Source organism: Hyperolius riggenbachi, chromosome 11 (genome assembly GCF_040937935.1).
Source record: "Hyperolius riggenbachi isolate aHypRig1 chromosome 11, aHypRig1.pri, whole genome shotgun sequence".
Lineage (NCBI taxonomy): Eukaryota > Metazoa > Chordata > Amphibia > Anura > Hyperoliidae > Hyperolius > Hyperolius riggenbachi.
The window spans coordinates 106,993,193-107,018,911 of record NC_090656.1 but is presented as its reverse complement, the minus strand read 5'-3'; the positions used below and the strand labels follow the sequence as shown (position 1 = coordinate 107,018,911).

Here is a 25,719-nt window from a genome sequence, read left to right as displayed (position 1 = left end):
CAGCAGGCAGCTGTAGAAGTGAAGAGGACCTGAGCCCGGAGTTCTGGTAAGTGGTTTCCACTGCAATACTGCTCTGCATTAATGAAAGAGAGGGAGGGAGACACACCCCCATGGCTCCACTGCCAAATACCAGTTGGTTGAGACTGACGAATTCTTAAATGCTGATTAACCAAGACATTACTGTATATGAATGTTTATTACCTTGACAAGTGATTTGATTGGTTGCTTTTATGTTTTCTGTTCACTATAGGACAAAGGCAAATTCTGTCTGACCTATGAAGCCTCAATGACCAGACTGTTCAGAGAAGGCAGGACTGAAACTGTTCGTTCTTGCACCTGTGAGTCCAGCGAGTTTGTTATGGCAATGGCCAATCCCAAAGAAAATGTAAGTATGATTTTGCCTGGTTATTAAAAAAATTTTTTTTTTAATAATTTGCAAAATAGGCTTGGGCCTAGTTTGTCTCCCATATTTATATAACAAAAATTGAATCTCCTTTTAATGGGGGGAGGGGTTGTCACCATAAGAACCCCTCTGTGCCACTGCATACACCAATCGGAGAAAAGGGAAATGTTGGTTTATTGAGTCAAGCTAACAACCTGCATATGAGGAACTCGCGGATTCAGGCAAACTATCAAACCTAACAAAAATAAAAAGGACCCAAACACAACTTTCTTGAAGCCAGTGGATAGACAGTTACCACTAAAAACAAAAACAATTGGTTCTACATATCCAAAGGTACAGGGAAGCCAATTGTTGGGAAGAAACTTAAATAAAATTCACAGGGAGAACAAACTCCATGCGCATTGGTCTTTGGCAGGCATCAAATCCAGGCCTTAGCGGTCCAAATGCTAAAGGTGTTGACCAACAGCAGTGACTTGTAACAGCTAATCAAATTTTACATTGTGTGATTCTAACTAAATTTATTTCAAGATTGTATCAGAATAAGTAAATAAATGTAGTACCACCAGTGCTATTGCACAGAAACATTAATTGACAATAATAAACTAGAAAATGACTTTGAATGCAAAATATGAAATTTTTATGAAGGCAAAAGTTGCCTATTTTTTGACTTTCAAACCATTATATCCAGTAGTATTATTCAAATGCTTAGTATATATCACATTGCTGCAAGTTAGTTCACTCAATTTAAGGCAAGAGAAGATGACATTTTAAATCTCTAGCTGTTTAAATATCACAAAATTGGACACAAATAGAAACTCCCAATGCGTTTCATCATTACGAGACTCATCAGGGACACCTGAAATGCGTTGGACGGAGCCTAGCTTGTGACAAAATCACATTGGACATTTAGGCGGGCTGGACGCGTTAGCTCTGTACACGGAGTTTGAATACAAAACGGAGAACAGAGCGAGCATGCTGATAACACAGGCGGAGGGAGCAGAACAGGGGACACCAAGCCTGGTACAATTGGTATCTTTAAGCCTTGCTGCATCAATCTCCGCTGTGTGCATAGCGTGCATAGAGCCCATACCCCTAAAGCGGTTTGGTTTTTATTTTTTTTGTTGTTTTTTTTTGTTTTTTTTAAGCAATTGTTAAGCTATCTTTTACCACTAAAAAAAAGATTTTATGCTATTGGAGCGATTCTTTCTTGTTCTTAACTTTTGACGTATGGAACCATATGGAATTAGCTTTTCCTCCTGAGTTTTCTCCTAGGTGATACTTTCAAACTTGACAATAAAATGTCTTTTAAACCATTCAAAAGCAAGAAAATACTTAAAATAATTTTAATAGTACATTTTCACCTGGTTTTTGGTATTTTTTTTCAATTGTAAAGTGCTGAAATGTTAGCCTAAATGGGAGATAAACAATTCTCTACTAGGAGAAAACTCAGGAGAAAAAGTTAATTGCATATTAATTGCTTCACTTTTTCACCTGAGTTTTCTCCTAGGAGATAATTTTTCATCTTCCATTTAAAATAACTTTCCAACACTTTTCAATTTAAAAAGTACCAAAAAGTAGGTAAAAAAGTACTATCAAATTTATTTTCAGTATTTTCTTGCTTTCTGGTGGCTTAAAAGGCATTTTATTGACAAGTTTAAAATTATCACCCAGAAGAAAACTCAGGTGAAAAAGTGAATTGCATATGGGCCATAGTGTGCTATGAGTTCACGGATGTAAACGGAGGAGCAGATTGCCAGAAAGGCAGGGGGTGGCCGTACACCCCACGAGTGCGACTAGACCAATAGGTCATTGTCTTTGGTGAGTCTCCACTATAAATGGGGGCTACATTGGTGGTGTCCTTATCCTGAGGTGGAGGAAAGTGGTAGCAGCACTGGCAATAGAGAGACTATATTCTTCTGCCTGCATACTAAACTTTACAGCAAGAGTGCTACTCTTATATCCTCTTGAATTTGGTCTGAGCTGTAACCAGTGGCGTAACTAGGAAGCACTGGGCCCCCCTCCCTCACGTTCTACACAGGTAAACTGAGAACCAATGTTATTCAATTGGCTAGTGCACACTTGAATGTGTTTTCCCCAAGCAGATAAAAACAGACAGCAGTGAAGCACTGCAGGCATTTTCTCTATCAATTACATTAGCTTCTGTTATACGACACATGTGGTGTGCAGAAAACACAGCAAGATTTGTGTGCTCCCAGCCTCAGCCTAATACAATCACTCTGCAGCCTTCTCCAGCATCTCTACTGTACAGAGCACTTGGGGAGGGGAAGAGAGATTTGGGGATGGGCACTGTACACAAGAGCCTGCAGCACACTGAATAGGGACTGTCTACAAATCTTTTTCTACAAAACTTTGTAAGATTCATTATCAGTAGCTAAGCAGATGCAGTCATTAGAACAATTGTGCAGAGAATAGAAAGCTTTTTCTCTCTGTGCCCATACTCTTCAAGCATCACTACATGACACAGCACTTAAGGAGGGGTAGAAAGGCTGAGGGTAGACCAGCACTGTACACAAGACCCTGCTGAACACTGAATAGGGACTGTCTACAAAATTTGTATGATTCCTTTATCAGTGGCTGAGCAGAGGCAGTAATTAGAACAATTGTGCAGAGAGCAGAAAGTTTTTTTCTCTACTTGTCCTTAGTTGTCAGTCTCTCAGGACAGGGCCCCCTGTGGCTTCTGGGCCCCCCTGCGCTGCATCCCTTGCAGGGTCTATTGTTACGCCCCTTCACCAGTGGACTTTATTTTATTTTAGTATACTTCATCTAAACTTATGGAATTGGGTGCTTATTCCATTTGTTGTTATCAAGAGAAGCAAGCGCTGAATCCTTTTTGTTAATTTAGCAGAAGGCATAGTTAACAATGCGTCTGTACATCCTTGGCCTAGCGATGTCGTCCAAGAAATCGGGTTCCAATTCCAGTCAGGCAACATCAACTGAGACGGGCCTTAAAGGACAACTAAAGTGATAGGAATATGGTGGCTGCCATATTTATTTGCTTTTAAGCAATACCATTTGCCTTGTGGCCCTGCTGATCCTCTGCCTCTAATACATTTAGCCATAGACCCTGAACAAGCATGCAGCAGATCAGGTGTTTCTGAGATTATTGTCAGATCTGACAAGATTATCTGCATGCTTGTTTCTTGTGCAATTCAGACACTACAGCAGCCAAACAGATCAGCAAGGCAGCCAGGCAACTGGCATTGTTTGAAAGGAAATACATATGGCAGCCTCCATATTCTTCTCACTTCACTTGTCCTTTAAGTCTTTTGGGCGTACAGAAAATACAGCAGTCAGTTGGGATAGGGGGAGAGAAAAGAGTACACTCCAAACAGAAGTTTTCTCAGCTTACAATCAGGCAGATGCGATTTGGCTACACCAAATAGAATTTGGATTTGTTTATCTGATCTTATGTTTATAGGCAAGCAAACAATTTCAAGATCTGGAAAGCTTTTTATACACGTTAAATAATGTTAAATTGCATGTCTTTTTCATCTTGCAGAATGAGTCCAGATTGAAGTTCTTCAAAGCAGCAGCAGAGAAACACCAGCAGATGTATCGTCTGGCCATGACTGGAGCTGGGATCGATCGGCACCTCTTCTGTCTCTATGTGGTGTCAAAGTACCTGGGAGTTGACTCTCCTTTCCTAAAAGAAGTAAATGCTGCATTTGTTATCTCCACATACCCCGACTAGCTTATGGTGCCCATACACTGTGCAATAAAAACATTCAATTTTCCAGTCTATTCGATCAAATCAAAAAAAAAAGGTCAAAAATAATCTCTCTTTTTTTTCAATCAAGAAAAAAAACGATTATCCTGTTTTTTCGATAAAATTCAGATTGGACATGTTGGAAAAATCTTTATATTTGATCATTTTTTTCCAGATTTTCTGACAAATCAAACGTTCGTGTATGGTAGCTCGAACACTATGCAATTTTTTTTTTATTATTTCTTTTTTCAAACTCACAAAATAATGAAATGAAATTATCTAATCGAAAAAATAAATAAAAAATTTTTACCATGTATGGGCACCATTAGACTAATGTCCAGAAAAAAATAGGTTTTATTTTTTTAAATGGAAAAATAAAAGCTTCAATTTAACTTATATTGAAATACAGATCGTCATAATGATTGCATTTTTAAGATCAAAACCATTACCAAGAGGTTGGTTTCAGGCCCTTCTGGGTCATGTTGACAAGCACACTTCTTAAAGTGGATCTGAGCTCAGAACTTCCTCTCTGCTCTAAAAGATAAACAGAATAACCTTTAAAGATTTCCTTCTTTATTTTTATTTTTTTTACAGCTGATACAAATCCTGCAATATATCTGCAGTGTGTCTATTTCCTGCTTTCATGGAAGGGAGACATGGGGTTAACATCCTGTGTTTACAAATTAGCTGCTCTGCTCTGAGAGATCAAATGTGATTAGCCACAGGTGAGGGAGAATTTGAGAGGCTAAACCCTCTACATACAGGGTGCATTGATTTGTTGCAGATGTCAGCGCTATATAAATACTCAATAATAATTTCTCTGTTTTCCTTCTGTCCTGTGCAAGAGTTCAGGTCCACTTTAAGCATGAATAATATCAACATTTCTCCGGTTTTTATTTCTGTTTGTGCTCCTTGTCTTTGAGACTTTGAAATGAGGAAAAAATAGAAGTGAATTACTTAAATTGATGTCATCAATGATAATTCTAATGTTGCACTTGCTGTCTAAAGCTAAGTACACACATGCGATAATTGTCACACGTCAGGGGTCGGGAGATCCTTCAGGCACGGTGCTGTTCAGGCACATTACTAGCCTTCAGACTGGCGATGAATACTGTTACTGTGGAGGGGGGGGGGGGCGAAGAGATGACGATTATGCACAAATTCCTGTGGGTGGGGGAAGCATCAATAACATTGCTTTCAGTCCAGCTCAGGCATCGGGGATTGGGAAATTATCCCATTGGGCACGGTGCTGTATGAACACATCACTAGCCTTCATGCTAGCAATGCGGCCTCAAGATGTTGCGAATTCCTGTGCGTGGGGGAGCAAAAATAATATTGTGATTGGTCTTGCTCAGGTGTCGGGGGTTGTTGAGGATACGGCAGGACAGGTCCTTATAGAGAATCTGTAAGAACAGCCCCACCCCATCCCCGAAGATACTTACCCCGGGAAGGGGAAGCCTATGGATCCTAATGAGGCTTCCCCCATTCTCCTAAGCATCTGGCTCCCCCTAAACCACAGACGACAAAGATGCAATATTTACCTTTCCCGGGTCCAGCGCAGACGCAGTCTTGGCTTTCTGATTGGGCTCAGGCGGAAGTAGCCAAGCCTAATCGAGTTCTCTACTGTGCAGCCGCAAGTCGCCTGCGCAACAGAGGGGACCCAATTGGGCTTGACTATTTCCGCCTGAGCCTGATCAGAAAGCCAGTACTGCGCCCGGTAGGTAAATATTTATCTTGTCAGAGTTCGGGAGGGGGTTTGTTACAGATTTTCTTTAACGGTGCCCAAGCAGGATCAATAGGTGGGCACTGTATGCACAGGACAATTCCAGGTGAAACGTTTGCTGTGGGCCGTTTTGGCTGACAATAATCACGTGTCTGTACATACCTTTAGTTGAGAATCGCTCTTCTATTCTGGAGATTTCGTTTCACTTTCAGTTGTGTCTCTAGAATAGGATGTCACCCCATTGCAGTAAACCAGAGTGCAATAAAACCCTTACAGGCTGTGCTTCTCCCTCCCTCCATCCTAAATTCAAACAAATATGATTTGTCTGAAGTTCACTTCTCATCCCTTTGTAATTACCCCAGGTCCTGTCTGAGCCCTGGAGACTGTCCACCAGCCAGACCCCTCAGCAGCAGGTCCACCTCTTCCAGCTGGAGAAGTACCCAGAAAACGTCTCAAGCGGTGGCGGCTTTGGGCCTGTAAGTAAATGTGCTCTTTCCTTTTACTTGCTGTGACTAGTCTACAAAATAGGGTTTCTTTTAATGAAAACTATAAGTGGCAGAAATACAAGAAGATGCAATTGCTGCTTTTTAGAGCAGCTACTCACCTGGCTGTTGTGCTGATCGTCTGCCTCAAACATGCAATCCCTCACCCAGAACAAGTATGCAGATCACATGTTCTGACTCCTGCACCTGCATGCTTGGTTCTAGTGGGAAATCCAGGAATACATAAAACTGAAGATAAGCAGTAACGGCAATACAGTATTATCTTCTCAGTTCAGTTTTCCTTTTAATTTTCATACAAACATTTTGGACAAGCACCATGTAAATAGTATGCACTGTGGCTATTATATTTCAGGCCAGAATGTGCGAAGGGCATATAGGCCACAAAACTATGCAAAAAAGAAAGTGCCCTTCTGAAAGCACCAGACTGATCATGTATAGTCAAAAGTCACAAAATTATTTATTGAACAATACCACAAAAACAATAAAAGCAATTAAACTGTCACCCAAAGAGGTGACAGTTGGTGTCTCTCCAATATCATAAATGATAACCGTAATTCACAAAATATGTCTGTATAAAACACAAGGGGCCTATGGAAAAACCTCTAAAAGTATATAGTATACAATGGTAACCTCACAACCACTAATAATAACAATGTGATACAAAATTGTGCAATGAACACTGTCTGATAAAACAGAGTAACCAAGCAGCTCAGGGTGACCCAAACTACTAGGAATGTATAGGGGGATAAAAGGAACCAAAAAGCCCTCCTACTAAAAAAGCAAAGCTTGGTGTAATTGCCTTCTTAAAACAGAAGGAAATTTGCAATAATTCAGTTACAAGTGAACATTTGTGGTTACCCACAATGCACTACTACTAAATATGCAAAATATCCCTTTTCGCCCTTGTTAAGCAAAGCAAGCATCCAGAACCGCTGGTGTATAGCAAGCCTATAGCTTTAAGTTTTACACAGCCATATCAAACCCACATGTAGACAGCCTGTTTCTGACTTTTGGTCCTCATCTGTACGTGGCAGGGATTGATAAGGCTGTATGAAATAGGGCTTGGACCAGTACAACAGAGTAACCAAGCAGCTCAGGGTTACCCAAACTACTAGGAATGTATAGGGGGATAAAAGGAACCAAAAAGCCCTCCTACTAAAAAAGCAAAGCTTGGTGTAATTGCCTTCTTAAAACAAACAAATATTCACTTGTAACTGAATTATTGCAAATTTCCTTCTGTTTTAAGAAGGCAATTACACCAAGCTTTGCTTTTTTAGTAGGAGGGCTTTTTGGTTCCTTTTATCCCCCTATACATTCCTAGTAGTTTGGGTCACCCTGAGCTGCTTGGTTACTCTGTTGTACTGGTCCAAGTACTATTTCATACAGCCTTATCAATCCCTGCCATGTACTGATGAGGACCAAAAGTCCGAAACAGGCTGTCTACATGTGGGTTTGATATGGCTGTGTAAAACTTAAAGTTATAGGCTTGCTATACACCAGCGGTTCTGGATGCTTACTTTGCTTAACAAGGGCGAAAAGGGATAATTTGCATATTTAGTAGTAGTGCATTGTGGGTAACCACAAATGTTCACTTGTAACGAAATTTTTGCAAATTTCCTTCTGTCTGATAAAAAACACAGTACTAAATATTATTGCTCAAAACTGAGTAAAGTGCACTAGTCAATATAGTCTTCCAAATAATGGAAGAAAAGACAGGAAAGAGTCCTGAGTAGTGAGTGCAGACTGCAAAGACAGGAGCTAAGTATTAGGATGCAGTATGTGCAATAAGAAAGAGTTTGGAAAAAGTACTTACGTGAGGAGAAGCGTGCAGGGATCCAAGGCAGCATGCAGGGAGACACCAACCAGCCTTAATGCATCGTGTGGGCTCTACCCGCTTCAGAGGAGGCTGAAAACACATGATGTACCTGAAAATTAATATTACATACTTACCTCACCATCAGTTCCTCTCAGAAACTCACCACTTTCTACTAACTATGATTGCTTTAATTTCTGACAAGAATTTGAATAATTGAAATCTATCAGTTGCTGTCAGTTATAACTGAAAGGACAACTGTTGAGCAAGGTAATGTCCATGTTTCCCTATGGCTTACGTGGGCGATATTAGTTTAACGGTGTGCTGACCAGGAAGTTGTATGGGGTAATGGCCATTTTCAAAATGGAGGATGGAGAATTCCATTGATCACAGTGGACAAACAGGGCACAGGAGAGGAGCAAGAGATTGAGTAGACTACATGAGAAGTAAGTATGATGTGTATCTTTATTTTGAATTTTAATCTTTAGTTCAGGTTTGGTTTAAAGAGACACTTAAGTCTACCCAAAAAATCAGTTTTACTCACCTGGGGCTTCTACCAGCCCTCTGCAGCTGTCCCGTGCCCTCGCAGACCCTCCTGTCCCCCGTCGCCAGCTACTTTCACTTTCCCGACAGGCCTGGCCATGCGTAGCCTTCTACGTGTTCCTGTCCGCAATAGCGTCCTGCGTAGGGCGCCATTGGGGTTGGGAACTTGTAGGAGATGCGTGGCCAGGCCTGCACAGGCGCAGTAAGCCTGTCGGCCAATCATTGCTGTGAGGGCATGGGACAGCTGCAGGGGGCTGGTAGAAGCCCCAGGTGAGTACAACTGATTTTATTTTGTAGGCCTAAGGATCCCTTTAAAGTGAGGCTCTGATCGGTAGTCCAATCTTGCATTGCTGATTTTTTTTCCATTTTAAAATACTTAAGTGATACAGATTGTTCAGTTTAAAGCCCTTTATAAATGTATGAGGACTGTAGCCCACAGAGTTCGGGATTTGACACGTGTGCTAGCCTGCAAATGTTGTATGGAAATGTATTCAACTTGAAAATACACCAAGGAAATACTACAGAGCTCGAATTTGACATTTCCATTTTCAGGCTGCACATACAGTATTTGCATAAAACATATGCATAATCCTGCAATAACTTGGAACAATTTGCATCTCATTTGCCATCCCTTGCAATAACTTTTCACTGGCCACATATTAATGGTGACCCAAAACAAGCTGGGCCTAGCACTCTTTGCAAGTGCTGCATTTTTGGAGACCGTATAGGGGGAGATTTTTTTAAACCCCTAGTTGAATGTTAAAGTTTCTGAGGTCCCTTTAGCAGCGGACAAATTGTTACCGAACCTCAAAGCAAGTGTGGTTATTTTTCCAGTGGCCCAAAACTTGTGTTCGACTAGAGGCAGAACGTTCTGCTAAACAATATACGTGATCAAAAGGTCAGCTCAAAAAAGAAAACTTGGTATGAAAAAGTCAAAACACTCAACTGTTAATTAAAACAAAACTCCCGAAACAAAACTATAGTTGCACAGTGAACCAAACACTGATTTTGGCTGGATTTATTGTGCCAGATACCTACAAACCTCTTCACTTACATATGTTTAGAACACCAATTATAATAATGTCTAATCCTTTTGTGTATGGGTCTTCTGAGGGTTTTTTCCCCCCAGAACAATGTTTGTCCTTCTACTATAATCCTTCTGATTCAGTAAGAATTCCACACAAAAGTAATGAGACATGAATGACCACTTGAATTAAACCAATCGGATCGATGTACCAGTTCTTCCACTTTTAGACCACATTCTTATGAACAGAGGATCTAAAGCAGTTGAACTCCATTGAAACCAAACTGACGAGCGGAAAATGGCCACCTGTGTTCAAACTAATGGCTGAGATTGGTGGTTGTATAGCATTTATCATCCTCTCTGATGAAGTGTAATTCATTTTTTTCAAATACAAAGAATGCAGCTATTTAGGCATTTGAATGGGTTTGCATTTTACAAGATACTGTCCCAAACTGAGAGTGACTAAACCAATTTATAACCATTTCATGACCATCCAACAGCTACTATATTATGCAATTAGACATCCACTTTGCATGCAGGTGCAGAGTTTGAAAGTGTTTTTTTGGGGCAATTTAAAAGTAGTAGACGCATCACTCTCCAACCAACTGTGTAAACAACCGTATTGTTTGGAATATAAGCCACTCCAGGCTAATAAGATGCATCTAGGTTTAGAGGACAAAAGCCAGGGGGAAAAACAAACTAAACCTGATGCGTCCATGGTCCAGGGATGTCTAGTAGATGTTCTCCCCTGCCCCCCAGTTATTGTCACCCCCCCCCCCCCCAATTCATCCTTGGTGTCCTCCAACCACACACCCCTCCCCCCTCCCATATAGATGCAGCGGCAGCATGTCTTTCACCATCGGCTCCAGCAGCAATCGGAGACCTCTCCCTCACTGCTCCCCTAGTGCTGGCCACATGTAATGACCCAATCAGCAGAAGCCAGCACTAGGGGGAACAGTGAGGGATAGGAATGGTCTCTGATCACCGCGAGCTCTGATGGATAAGGTGAGAGACCCGCTGCTTTTATCTATACACGAGGGAGCAGAAGAGGACACGGGGACAATACAGGGAGTCCCCAACATTGTGGCGGGTTGGCGGTTCTTATTTTTTCCCCCCATTTTTGTGGGAGAAAATGTGCGTCTTATATTCCGAAAAATACGGTAAGTCTCCATGACATGACAAGACTCCAGATACCATGGTGAGTATGCAATGTCATTTTATCTGTTTTGTCATAACATGCAATATCATATTTCATCAGCAGATGGTGCTCTAGGCCTAGTCTGTGACAGCAACTTCTGATACAACCTTTAAACTGCTGCATAGAGGGTCCATTTTGATGCCATACAAAGTTATTGCAGTTAGACAAGATATGGGTTATTACAATCATCTTAATTTTATTTTAGCTTTAGGATATTCTAGCTCATTATATTATTGATACCATTATTCTAACTATGTGTTCTTTTGCAGGTTGCTGATGATGGCTATGGTGTCTCCTATATCATTGTTGGGGAAAACCTTATCAACTTCCACATATCCAGCAAATTCTCCAGTCCAGAGACAGTAAGTATAATAATCAGCTCCTTTCTCGACCAGCAGAACTTATGGAGTATAAACATAGCTTATGATGTCACTTGTGGCAGACAGGTAGGCGGGGCTTATGACATAAACCTAATGAATAATTGCCATTATCATCTAAAACTCAGTCTAGAGACTGCAAAAGGGTCTGTTTACCCAGAATATATAACAACTGGGCTAAAGAGAATGGGCCTCCAATGCGCTTTGGCCTCAGTGCATTAAAGGTGGCCATTTACATATACGTTGCACTTGAAGAGGCAAAATTATCAATAAATTTAGGGGAAAAAATTCAGTCTTCAAGCCTATATTGATAATTAAGGGTTGCATATTAAGTAAAACCAGGCAGTGATCACGGACGACATCCAAAGTACAGTTTACAGGTATGGAACCAATTTCTGCTCAGTGTTGCCAGAATCTAAATTCTGACTGGCTGCTTTGGGATATTACACTTTGTACATTGCAGCCTATATATCTGATTTTATCTACATACTGGTTTGGCAACCGTTTTCTTATCAAGCAGAGTTTTATCTTTGTAAATATCTGCTAGCGGCTAGTTCCAGCTTTCACGGGGAGTCTTGGGATTAATTAGGAACAGGGATCTCTCTAAAGGGTCAGATTGTTTATTTGTTGGCTGATCACATCCCAGGGAACCATTATTTATTTATCTTGGCTCAGGCAGTAAAAATAAGTCATGATTCAGCATGAGAATGTTTTATGTGTAAATCTCACATTTCCGATTTGCATTATTACCATGCCAAAGCACACTGTGCCTTTACAAATCTGGCTATGTTGAAAGAGACTATCCCATATAATTGGCCATAACGATAAAGCTGTTGCACATGATTTGCATCCAGTTGCTATGAGACAGACAGCAGATACACGTCTCACATAATCAAGCACCATCAAAGTAAACCAGCGTGTGAGGCCTGTTGCTTTTAAACATCTTTTTATTTTTATTGACTCTCTGATGGCCATTGCAGCCTCTAAATGGACAGTGGTGTGTTAATGTGGAATAAACATTAGTTCTCTGTTCTGCTATACTCGAGAATAATTATTTATTGATTACAGTATTGTATTTATAAAGTACCAACATATTACGCAGCACTGAACAATAGATAAAAATAAATAGGGGTGACAGACACAAAGGAGCAAAGTACAGGATAGAAAATCATGCAGTGGGGTTAAAGTCTTAAAAACCATGTCATCAAGTCCAAGTCAGTCCATGGCAAGGGTACCCAATCATGACAGTGCATGATCAACCAGAGGATGTCAGCACGATGTCCGGAAAAGACTAGTTACTTTATTAAGGACGTATCCAAAATCACCACATCATACAACTGACATGTTTTGAACCACAATGGTTCCTAATCATGCTATGATTAAGAACCATTGTGGTTCGAAACATGTCAGTTGTATGATGTGGTGATTTTGGATACGTCTTTAATAAAGTAACTAGTCTTTTACGGACATCGTGCGGACATCCTCTTGTTGGCAATTTACTTTTGGATTGGCTATCCTGGTCCTGGCACTGTCCTAAAATACAGTGAGCGGTTTCCACCAACCTTCTGTTCCTAGTGCATGATCAAGTTGGATATATTAGAAGGGGAACACTCTTCTGGCGGCTTACAATCTGAAGGGAGGGGGTAGGGACACAATAGGTAGGGGTAGAATTTGCGGTAGGACAGAAAGAGAATTGAAAGTATGAACTAGTGAGCTAATAGCAAGTCTTCTCATTACGGTGCCTACAGTTTATTTTTAGAAGTTTAGGAGATTAAAAAAATTCACATTGCCTGACGTATTTAGACCTTTAAATTAGTGTTTGTTGAACCACTTTTGGCAATGATTACAGCCTGGGGTCTTCTTGTGTATACAGCAGAAGAGAAAGCAGAAGAGAAATCGAGAGCACAACGTTTCGGTGTACAGACCTTTGTCAACTGCTCTAGCTTGATAATTGCCTGCGTGCCAAAACGTTGTGCTGTGTTGTAGCTATGATACCACTCATTAACTGAGCTACAGTGGGTTGCAAAAGTATTCGGCTCCCTTGAAGTTTTCCACATTTTGCTATATTACTGCCACAAACATGAATCAATTTTATTTGAATTCCACATGAATGACCAACACAAAGTGGTGTACACATGAGAAGTGGAACGAAAATCATACATGATTCCAAACATTTTTTACAAATAAATAACTGCAAAGTGGTGTGTGCATAATTATTCGCCCCCCTTTGATCTGAGTGCAGTCAGTTGCCTATAGACATCGCCTAATGAGTGCTAATGACTAAATAGAGTGCACCTGTGTGTAATCTAATGTCAGTACAAATACAGCTGGTCTGTGAGGGCCTCAGAGGTTGTCTAAGAGAATATTGGGAGCAACAACACCGTGAAGTCCAAAGAACACACAAGACAGGTCAGGGATCAAGTTATTGAGAAATTTAAAGCAGGCTTAGGCTACAAAAAGATTTCCAAAGCCTTGAACATCCCACGGAGCACTGTTCAAGCGATCATTCAGAAATGGATAGAGTATGGCACAACTGTAAACCTACCAAGACAAGTCCATCCACCTAAACTCACAGGCCGAACCAGGAGAGCACTGATCAGAAATGCAGTCAAGAGGCCCATGGTGACTCTGGACGAGCTGCAGAGATCTACAGCTCAGGTGGGAGACTCTGTCCATAGGGCAACTATTAGTCATGCACTGTACAAAGTTGGCCTTTATGGAAGAGTGGCAAGAAGAAAGGCATTGTTAACAGAAAACATAAGAAGTCCCGTTTGCAGTTTGCCACAAGCCATGTGGGGGACACAGCAACCATGTGGAAGAAGGTGCTCTGGTCAAACGAGACCAAAATGGAACTTTTTGGCCAAAATGCAAAGCGCTATGTGTGGCGGAAAACGAACACTGCACATCACTCTGAACACACTATCCCCACTGTCAAATATGGTAGTGGCAGCATCATGCTCGGGGGGTGCATCTCTTCAGCAGGGACAGGGAAGCTAGTCAGAGTTGATGGGAAGATGGATGGAGCCAAATACAGGGCAAACTTGGAAGAAAACCTCTTGGAGACTGCAAAAGACTTGAGACTGGGCGGAGGTTCACCTTCCAGCAGGACAATGACCCTAAACATAAAGCCAGGGCAACAATGGAATGGTTTAAAACAAAACATACCTATGTGTTAGACTGGCCCAGTCAAAGTCCAGATCTAAATCCAATCGAGAATCTGTGGCAAGATCTGAAAACTGCTGTTTACAAATGCTGCCCATCTAATCTGACTGAGCTGGAGCTGTTTTGCAAAGAAGAATGGGCAAGGATTTCAGTCTCTAGATGTGCAAAGCTGGTAGAGACATACCCTAAAAAACTGGTAGCTGTAATTGCAGCAAAAGGTGGTTCTACAAAGTATTGACTCAGGGGGCCGAATAATTACGCACACCCCACTTTGCAGTTATTGATTTGTAAAAAATGTTTGGAATGATCCACTTCTCACATGTACACCACTTTGTATTGGTCTTTCACGTGGAATTCCAATAAAATTGTTGCATGTTTTAGGCAGTAATGTGACAAAATGTGGAAAACTTCAAGGGGGCCGAATACTTTTGCAAGCCACTGTATAATTGCTAAATCCAGGTCGAGACCCAGTAGATTTCTTATCTGTTGTGTACCTTTGCACTTTGTGGGGGATACAGGTGCAGGCTGGTTGACTCCCTGGTATTGAAATTATTGCAAGCAGTTTAAGCAGTCGGACAGCCTTTGAGTTTTGTATCTTCTTGTGTATATCAGCCTTTTTAGACCTGGATTTTGTAGACCTGGATTGCACTTGCTATTTAGGGAACATGATGGTTATACTTGATATTGGCACTGGCAATATAGTTGTACTGGTCAAAGTTGTAACATGATAATATTGGCACTTGTTATATAAGGCACATTTAAAGACAGCTTTTCTTTCACCATGGTGGAGTTGGTGAAGTGCAATGACCACAGCGGGGCAATCCTGGGGGCTGGACAATCTATAGAGAACTAAATACACCACTGACAGGATGACGTGGTTGTTCTATGCCACAATGACCAGATTCCTTCTCATGGACTTCCTGAGTAATGTCCTATTCCATTTTTTATGTACTTTGAAGAGAAAACAAATAACTACTTTGTATGTGAATCTTCTGGATTTGCTGGGTTAGCTCCACCCTATAAGGCGCCAACAGCTGCTAATATTAAAAAAATTGTTCAGTAAGGGTTGCAGTACCATATTAACTGTTGGTGTTTTGAGGCTCCCTTCCACGCAGTGTGGGAGAAGCACTATATCGCTGACTGATCATTCAGTGCTCAATGGGACAGCAGTTTCCTGGACTGCCAGGGTTCAGGCCCTTTTTTGGTCTTCCAGGATACAGGATAAGAGATGGTCGCACAATAAAACCTGAGACTAGTAAAAGTAAAACCTTTTTTAATTAGCTGGGGCTGCCTCCAGCCCCCTTCAGTCCACGGGCTCCCTCGTGGTCTCTCTGGACCACTCCTATCGTCCACTTGCCTTCCCAATAAACGTATCCAGTCACACTCTGCTGCACATGTGCAGCCCAGCTGCATGCATGCCCCCGCCACGATCGGGTCACCAGGAGCGATCTGGTTTTGGGCTAGTCCATCTCTTCATAGGGGATTCTCAGCAAGGCTTTTATTCTTTATAAAGATATTCCCTAAAAAGGATTTAAACAATGATGCTGGCCAGCTTCCCTGCTCGCTACATAGTTTTTTGGCAGTTATACAGAGCGACTGCCATGCACTAAGTTCTTTTGAAAATAAATAAATCCCTGAGAATCCCCCCCCCATGAAGAGATGAATTAGTCCAAAACCTGTCGCTTCTGTCAGATTTCTACTTCCTACTGTAAGTGACAGCAACTTAGGAGAAAAGTAATTTATGGCTCATTTTTCTCTGAAAAAAACCGTACTTCTTATTTGTTTGTTTGCACATATTTTACAATGTTTCGCCATAGTGCCCCTTTAAGTGTGTACATAGCTTTAGAATGTAACTTGACAAGTGTCCACCTCCTCCTTCCTGTATCATAGCTTGCCATTATTATGTGTGTACTTTTGTAACTTCCCCTTCTATTAATTACCCTAGAGGGCTGGAGCTTTATAAACAAGCAAATAATTTTTTTCCTCTTTTTGCCAGGATTCACATCGCTTTGGACAGAACATCAAACAAGCAATGCTTGAAATTCTGGGTTTATTTAACATCAGTACAAACAACTGCAACAAGGCCAAGAAGTGAAATGCCCACATTTTTTCAGAAGAGACCAGAACACGATCTTACAGACCTAAATTCCACTTCACACTGCAACACTTACTAGGAAGACTGATTCTAGTTGCTGAATGTAGTGACTGCAAGTCCGTATCAGCTGGTCTTGCCGTCTGTTAATTTAAGATTTTTATTTTCTTTACAATTTTTATTTAATTTTTTTAAGGTCTGCGGAACATACACACCCTTCCATCATACCGGTTCATTTGCTGCTAGAATATGTCTCCCGGAAATGTTACAAGGGCTTCTTATGTTTTGGTTTCACGTAGATACCCGTGTTTTAATTCATCTGCTATACTTTAAACATTCATTGTTTACTTTTAGTCTATTTTTTTTTTAACATTGTCAACGTTCAAAGATTCAACTCTTTTATTTATAGCTATATATATTTTTTTGCCAACTGCAACCCCCAAGGAGGGTTAATACCTGGGTCCAGAAACACACCTGCATCGCCGTGCATGAACACATGGGAACATTAACTGCTAATATCTGTAAATATCACTTTAACTGTATCACATTAGGTTGCTTTCAAAGATGCTTTATAGGCTAAATGGTGTGTAACAGTTTTCTTCACTTCTTTCCTCTTCATCAGGACCTCGAATTTCATATTTTACAAACAGTAGAGGTGGTTAATAGTGTTGTTGTTCAAATTTGGGTTGTTAAAATTCAGAAACTTGAATTTGTGCATCACTACATTTCAGCAGCCAGACAAGTGGAAAGGGTCGGGGGAGTTCACTTATTTGCGCTTCAAATACAAATAAGTAAATTCCCCCGATCCTGTCCACTTGAAAATTGTAGTTTAGCCCAAAAAAAACCCCAAACCACTTTTTTCTGACCAAGGGCCCTTTCACGCTGTGTTTGGTGTGTTGTGTTTTATCACAACATAAAACTGATGTTCAATGACCCATATCTCTTGCCCCTGCTTACTGCTCACTCCCCCCCCCCCCCCCCCTACACATGTCGGCTGTACGTCTATGCACTGCCTTACAAGGCTGCAGTACATAATATTCCAGATAACGGAATGCATTGCCATTACTCAAAAAAAAAGGCACACCTCCTGCAACGCACTCAGCTTAGTCATGTAAGTGTTTTGTGAATGTGTTTGTGTTAGCACAATGTATATACAGTATGTGAACAGCCCTTCCTGCAGAGAAATACTACTTATCTTAACGTAGACAGAGTGAAGCTAGCCTGGAACAGACGTTTAGTTTTGCTGACTCTGTGATCGTAACAAGTACTTGAATTTCAGGGTTATGGTTTTTTAACCACTTAGCAACCCTTGCCACGCTTATCTACGCCCCTTTAAAATTCACCTGGGGCACAGGGGCGTAGATAGGCAACTCCTGTTTGTTTTCCCGCTGTGAGCGTTCGCGTGCGCGGCCGCGTGCACGCGGATGCGCGGCCGCGTGCACGCGGATGTGCGGCCGCGTTCGGCACCCGCTGGTCAGCCAATCAAAGTGTTTACAAGTTTGAATGAGCACTGCCAAAGCCAATGACAGTGCTCATTCATTCAGAATGTGTGTAAACATTGAATCAGTCACTATGCTGTTACAGTTACTGAGATCACTCGTGAGAGGATCTCAGATAACCAATACAGCATTAGTGAGTGATCAGCATCAGTGAGGGTTTTTTAAAATAAATTATACCCCCATTAAGCCCATTAACCCTTGCCTCCCTGAAATGTTAGAATTGCTGTGGTTTTTAGGTGAAAAACCCTGTGGTAGAGAAGTGGTTAAATTACTACAGGATATTTGCTTGTGAATGAATGCTTGACCAGGGAAAGGACAATGCCATGTAGAAGTGAATCCATCCTATAAGTCCAGGATGCTTTAAGTGAAGATGTACAACTTTTTGATGTGTGCCTTTTGTTTGTGGTTTATAAAAATAGCTCTGTTATCAGTGGCGTAGCTAAGGTGATTTGGGCCCCAGTGGAGCCCCCCAAGCACTCTACACATAACAATAGATATGGTACACCAAAACCTGGCAAGGACCCCAGTGCAACTGCAACCTCTGCATCCCCTCTTGCTACGCCACTGTCTGTTACCCTGAAGGAGTTGAGAAATCTGTTTCTGATTCATTGAGATAGCAGGAGTCACGCGGACATTATAACTTGTACAGCTGATAACAGTTGAAGGACAAACATTTTTGAAAAAGTATTAATTACAAATGTTATTGCTATTTAATCCTCAATCCAATGAGGCATCACCAAGTTCTCTTTTAAGAAAAGTTTTGCGTTCTTACTGTCTGGTTTATCAGGAATACCTTTATAAAGACATAACCGTTTCTCGTATGGTGTAAAGTTTGGAAAAGCTAAGAAGAGTCCATAAAGTGAACTCGGCCTCATAAATTAGGGAAGGATGAACTAATACAAGAGCTAGTGAATCCAATCAACAAATAAGCATGCATTTTTTAATAAAGGGAATGCATAGTGATTTTTTTTTTTTATATATACAATATATGTATATTGGTTTAACTTATTTACGTAAGGATTTTCAAACAGATTTTTGAAAATATCAGTTTTACTCTCTTTTAATTCAAAACGTGCTTTATATTGCACATGAATATTTCATACTTGTCTGGAGCGTCGCACGTTGGTGGGAGTGGCAAGTTTTGTAAGTAAAAAGATTGTTTGCTTTACCTGGGCTACACCAGATATTTTAATCACTATAGGTCCAAATGCACCGGCCCAGTCATCCAAGCATAACGTACCTATCTCAGTAATAAATGCAGCCAGTATCCACTCTCCCATAGTAAAGACTACGGCCAGTATTTGTTCAACGCCAACAACCCCTTCTCCTCCCCCCCCCCATATCTGCTCCTTCTCCACTCCGTTAGAAAGAAGTGCATCCAGTATCGGTACCTCACCTCGTCCCTTAGTAAAAAGTGTGGCCAGTATCTGGGTATCTGCTCCCCCCAAAAGTATGAAGTGCTGCCAGTATTTGTGACCCCCACCACTGCTTCCAGTGCAAAGTGCGGCTAGTATCTGTACCCCCCCCCCCCTCCGTTAGAAACAAGTGTGCCCAATTTCTGCCTCCCCTAATTGGTAAGAAGTGTGGCCAGTGTCTGTATACTCCTCTCTCTCCCTACCTCCAGTTACCCCCAGTAAGAAGTATGGCCGGTTTCCAACCCCCCCCCCCCCCCCCCAGTAAGAATTACAGCAAATATTTGTCCTCTCCTCTTTTGTAAAACCACAAGCTTCTACATTAATATTTTAAACTCCACCTGCTGATGAGATTCACAGTATTTCTAGTATTCATTTGCAATATTTTGTGCTTTGTACCACACTACTATGCATCCCCTTAAAGTGGAACTGCAGCAGATAGACAAAGCCACTCACAGCCTTGAAGGGTCAAACTGGTCCTTCACGATTGAGCTGCAATCTCCTGGTCTCACATTGTACTCCAACAGTGTTTAAGTGTTAATGTATTTACATTGAAGGGTGCTTAAGATGTCTTAGAATGGGGCCCTGATCAATATGATCAATAGTGCAGTATTTCCATGATTGACTTTAGCATCTGTTCTGCAATACTGTCAAGTTACCTACAGCATGTACCGTGTAACCTGTTACTAAACTAGCTATAGTGTATGTTAATTCCTGTTTGTGCTTCAAAAATGTTGCTGTTGGTTGTGAAGTGTTCCTTCCCTTCACTCTTGTAGATTGTTCCTCTGTACTGCATAATATCAAATATCAGTTGTTAACAACAAACGCAGATTATAGGCTAGTGAGTCTAGTGAGTTGCTGCTTACAGTAAACAATGGTATTGACATGACCTGATAAAACAAAACAGGGCTTACATCGGTAATGCGGGTAACATGCATTATTGATCACATGCTCCTTTTAAGGCATTTTAACCATATAAGTACATAAACATTTTAGTCTATAGATTTCCGTTACGGGGTGAGAAAAAATTATTAATTTAGACACTTGTACAGTGTCAAGTGACTTTACCTGCAAATGCCACCTGGAGGTGATTTTGATGTGGCATCTGCGCTCTTGCTGCATGAGATGTGATGAAGCCATCACATTTAGGGCAGATGTGTGCAGCACTCGTGTTTCTGTAGGTTTCCTTTTTAGCTTGTGTAAGAAAAAGATTGCTTCATTTTGTACTTTTGTAATTGCTGGTGTCCTATTCATAAATCTCATCTTTACTCTTTGACCTCCTGGCAAGGCTTGGGCATTATGGCGCCCGTGTTCATAAAGGATCATCGGTGGTAGTGCCTTATGTATGCAAGAGTCCACACCATACAAGCTATGGTGGAGTTCGCAAATGCAGTAAACCTATAAGGACCATAGATGTATGAGAGCAAAGTAATGGTCTGTAGTTTATATAATATATGGTTGTTTCATCTGCCCATACCTCGCTGCTGCCCATATGTCACACAATCACAGGAAATTGTTCCTGGGCACATGTGGTTTTGCTGTGCACGAGATCTGTAGAACACGCACATTATATAGGATAAATAACACATTTGCTAGATGCTTGAATGTATAATATGGCCTTTTTAAATGTCCAGGCCTATTTATTTAGAAAGGTTCAAATAATGCTGCAGGGAGGGCCTGATACCACTAACGCAGTTGTGTCCGCTTCAGTCCGCTTTTCAGCATCCGTAACATTGATGTGTAACTGAAAAGTGGGCACAACTGTGCCAGTGAGCTCAAGGCCTAAATGTGGAGGACATCCTCAGAACAGCCAATCAGAATCCTTGTTTCAGCTGATTGGTTGCTCTGGGTGACAGCTCTGCTTTTATCGGCCTCTCACTATAATTCCACTCTAAAGATCCTCACACGTTAGTTTCTTCACTTTATCTGTTCTTGTTTGAGAAAGCCTGTGCAATAAATCCTGATACTGAGACTTGTGGTTCTCATTTTCATTCCTACTTGATAGATGAAGAGGTAAAAAAACAGGAATTGCCAAAATATTAACATCTGGAACTTTTGTCATCTACCAGGAGTAAAGATAATCAATGAAATGCATATGATTGTATGCAGATTAGAATTGGGTCAATCAGGTTCAGCAGGAAGTGCTTTTGATTTGGCAAATTCCAAGCTATCTACAATTTGGATTAAATTTGCATGCAAGCAGTGGTGTAACAATTGAAGACGGTGGTGTTCCCGCCACACCCTGCCAGCCACATAGCGCCTGAATTGGGCGCCATTACAGTTACAATGCTATAGTCCACAGTCCGCGAGTTGCAACGACTCAAAAGGGAAATAGTATTCAACATGGTCAGAAATTTCAGGGGCAGCAGGGTGAGCTGTCATTCGGCTCAACCTGCGTCCAACTCGCTGGCAGTGTTACAAATACGTATGCCGTAACAATACCTCCTGCAACCATGGTGGACTCTGAGGGCTATAGGGGCCTTCTCCCCCCCCCTCCCCCTTTCGCAGAGTAAGCACAGGGATTGCAGTTATGTGGACTAAGTTATTATAATCCATGCCTCATGTGGTCCCCTGCTCCTCCTGGCATCCACGTGCTGCATGCTGACATCCTGAGTCTCTTGAAGTATGTCACATCACATCACCAGGAGCCTCAGGGTGGCAGCATAGAGCATGCGCTCCTGGGAGGAAGAGGAGACCAGATGCAGTGTGCACTTGGTAAATATAACAGTGCTCACTGCGCTTACACGGTGCAAGAGGGGGGTGGAGGACTGGAACAGCTGATCACTACAGGAGAGAATGGATTGTCCAGCCATGGTGTGGAGAGAGGGGGCACCAGGACAATTTTACACCCCTGCATGAAGCTAAAATTATTTTCATCTCATCAACAATTTCATGCTGGAAAGCTTAACGTTACTCCTGCTTTCGGCATTTCTCAGTCTAAGGCTAGTCCTTCTGGTTTCTTTCTCAAGCCGCTCTAGTCTGTTTGATTAGCTGTTAATGATTTCAGTGGGCAACCCTGCAGAACTGAGAGAGCTATGAACAGCAAAGGCAGCCACAGAATACCTATTAAGTCTGCACGTGTATGGCCAGTGTACCATCTGTAGACCTGCCCAGAGATGCTGCAGAGCAGTGTCTGATGATAGAGAGGGTCTATTGGCTATATGCCAGCCTACAAACTTCAGCTAGGGGTGTGTTTATGCAGTGGTAACTGTAGTTCTTCTATTCACCTCTGACCAATTGCCATGGAGACACAATGCTCCCTAGTCATTGGGTGGGAAATGTCCATCCAATCCAATAGAGTTTGTCTGGGAATTGTCCTTCATTGAGCAGCATATTGCAGGGCTGGATTTCTGGAAAGGACAAAAAGGCCCGGGGCTTGGGCGGCTGCAGCAAGCCAGAGTATATGTTCTTTGGGCACTTTCAGTGGAGAAGATGAGCCGATAATCGCTCTCTACATTGGATGTAAATGTAATCTCATGCAAAGCCTTTTCTCTTTGGCTCCAACCAAAACAAACGTACGTTACACAAGTAGAGTCCATCATATGTGAATTTAAAACCATAGAGGAAGACAAATCTATTTTGGTTATGCAAAAGAATGTTTATTACAGCATATGAATCAAAGTTTTATGTTTCTCAGTTAACCCTTTGAAGAAGGTGCACTTCCCCTGATTTGAATGTGTTTTCTAAGGTATGCCTTCAAAACACTAGCCTTAATGTTATTAGTGTTATAGCTTTTTCACGTTCTTTTATGCTTACATATGTAACTATATTTATTTTATGGTCTGGAATGTGTTTGTAGGGTGTGGGTATATATTATATTTGGCCCAGGGTAAATGCCCAGTAAATTACTTCCTATGTAGTTGTCACTTACATGAAGTATTACGTTCTGAACCACTTCCCAACTTTTTTGGAACAGTCGATCTCCTCACCGGGGATTTTCAAGGTTTCCTTTACACTTTTTAAAGCAGCCTGCCTCCTTGTGTGTTACTATTGGACTGCGCCACTCAGGATGTGTGTCTGTGTTTCTCAAGGATTGTTATTGAAAATAAAAGAAACCTTGAGAGTCCCTTATGTGGAGAAGTACTAATCCAAAATCTGTCAACGCCAGGTCATGGCTATTACATTTTAAAGTAAAGCATGTTTAGTTAATTTCCTTTGAGACAAATGTACGTGTACATACATATTTTACATTTTACAGTTTTTCACCATAGTGCCCTTTAAATAGAGCCTGCCATTGTTAATGGTGTTTATCCCAATACTGCTGCTTATTTAGATGCAATCCATAGCTTCTAAAAAGTATCTGGTAAATAGAACTACACGTGTCTGCACCTCCCTGGTAGCTCCTCCCCCAACACACCGGTCCGGGGGCTGCTGCTGATCACTGATTGGACATGGAGTACCTACAATATATTTTAAAGTGTTACTCCAGGCACAGAACAACCTTAAATGCAAACACAATGCTATTATTTTATCTTAAATCCTGCAATTGTCCACAAAACTTTGAACAAATGTTATGTGCTGTGCACTCTGGTATCACCTTTGTTTGTGTATATTTTATCCCTGTAATATCTCTTTGAAGAATGTTTACTTCTTTTTTTAACTGGGCTTTCCTCAAGCCAATTTACAGTCATTTGAGAGGGAAGGTTGATTTTTGGGAGGGCTGAGGACTCTCACGAACAAAGGCTTTGCAGAGGTCATGCAGTAAGAATTTGAGAGTGACTCTAGATACAAATGGTTCCCAATCCCTGTTGGTACTCAGTTCCAGGTCTTATTTTTCCTCCTTATTTTGCAGTGCATGGTCAGGAACTCAGACTCCTCCCACTTCCTTGACTGTCACTGCTGTAAGCTGCAATCTCACAGAGATTGCCTGTGCCTTCCCATTTGCACTGTGCAGCGTGATGATGCCATTCAAGCAGCAGTAACCACACCTATGGATCCTGACATTGGCTGGCGGCTTCTGGTCTTGTGATCTAAATTTTAGGACAGGATTTAAGCCTTGTACACACTATCAATTATAATTGGCCAATGATTGGCCAATTTTACCTTCTCCATATAGTATGAGGGCCAAAAGATTTTGAATACTATGAGCAGATTGTGCAGGTAAGCTCCCATACTACATGGAGGTGGTAAAATTGGCCAATCATTGGCCAATTATAATTGATAGTGTGTACAAGGCTTTACAGTTGCAGAAGCCTAATTTTACACATACATAAAAAAGGAAATATAGGAAATATCTGATGACTGATTACTGAGGTTTTAGACAATATAATCCGTGGGTATAGGCTAAATATTGTAAACAAAGGCAACTTGTAGAAATGAAATGGGACATTAAATGTACAGTGTTAATTTGAACAAATTTTTTTTTTTAAACATACAATATTCGGGGGAGGTGCACCTTTACATTTACAGCATCAGGCTGAACCTGGAATTTAAGTGTGAAATACTTTGTACATAAGCTATGAATAAAACTTCTATATTACATATAATTCTGGTGTCTCACACAAGTATAGTTGCGAATGTGGAAGAGGCTATATAAATGTGCACTATTTATATAAACATGACCGGCTGGTGTCAAATTAGAGTTATTTAGTTAAATCGGGTCTTGATTCAGTGATGTAGGTGAAATCTGATCTAAAACTCAGGTTCTTAGATATTACGCTGCCAATGAAAACCGTTGTTCTGAATAATGAGAATTGTATTTGATAACATGACCTTTTCTTCTTTTTTTTTTGTCATAGTTGGTTGGTATGAAAACTTATTTCATTAAATAAGATCAAATCATATAGGAGTCCTCTTCTGTTTTTGTAACATGAAATACCACTGCATGTAAATAACAGTGAGCTTTGTTGGGTGTAAATCTTAGTATTCCTACGATATTGGATTTAGACTGTCATTAAAAAAGTTTAACTTTTCTTGTATCTGCTTTTTTTAGTATGTGTTCTGTTTTTCTTTTTCCCTGTTATTTTATTTTATGTTGATGTTGTTTCCTGGTTCCACTTTTGTGGTCACACCTTACAGGTGTTATGTTGTTACTTCACCAATACAACACAAAGAAAATTCCAAGTAAGGGCAGGTTCACACTAGGTCCGAGAACGTATCCGTGGCTCTGTTTTGGGGAAGCAGCAAATTTGGGCGCATGAGGCAAGTGGACAAAAAGGGCGCCACCATTCACTCCCATAATAAATATCATTTGATGGGTGCCGAACAGGAAAAAAGGGCGCCCGGAGATTAACGTTTTCAAAC

General features: G+C 41.1%; 1 protein-coding gene across 2 annotated transcripts in view; it reads left to right on the top strand.

Moving 5' to 3' along the window:
• Positions 1-25,388, top strand: part of CPT1A (carnitine palmitoyltransferase 1A) — a 101,789-nt gene extending 76,401 nt beyond the window's left edge. For both annotated transcript variants that reach the window (XM_068260367.1, XM_068260366.1), the window contains exons 15-19: positions 251-385; positions 3,924-4,076; positions 6,216-6,329; positions 11,204-11,296; positions 16,470-25,388. In XM_068260367.1, the coding sequence (XP_068116468.1) occupies positions 251-385; positions 3,924-4,076; positions 6,216-6,329; positions 11,204-11,296; positions 16,470-16,568 (594 nt within the window). In that variant the 3' untranslated portion in view covers positions 16,569-25,388. The remainder of the gene's footprint in view (positions 1-250; positions 386-3,923; positions 4,077-6,215; positions 6,330-11,203; positions 11,297-16,469) is intronic.
• Positions 25,389-25,719: the final 331 nt, after the last annotated feature.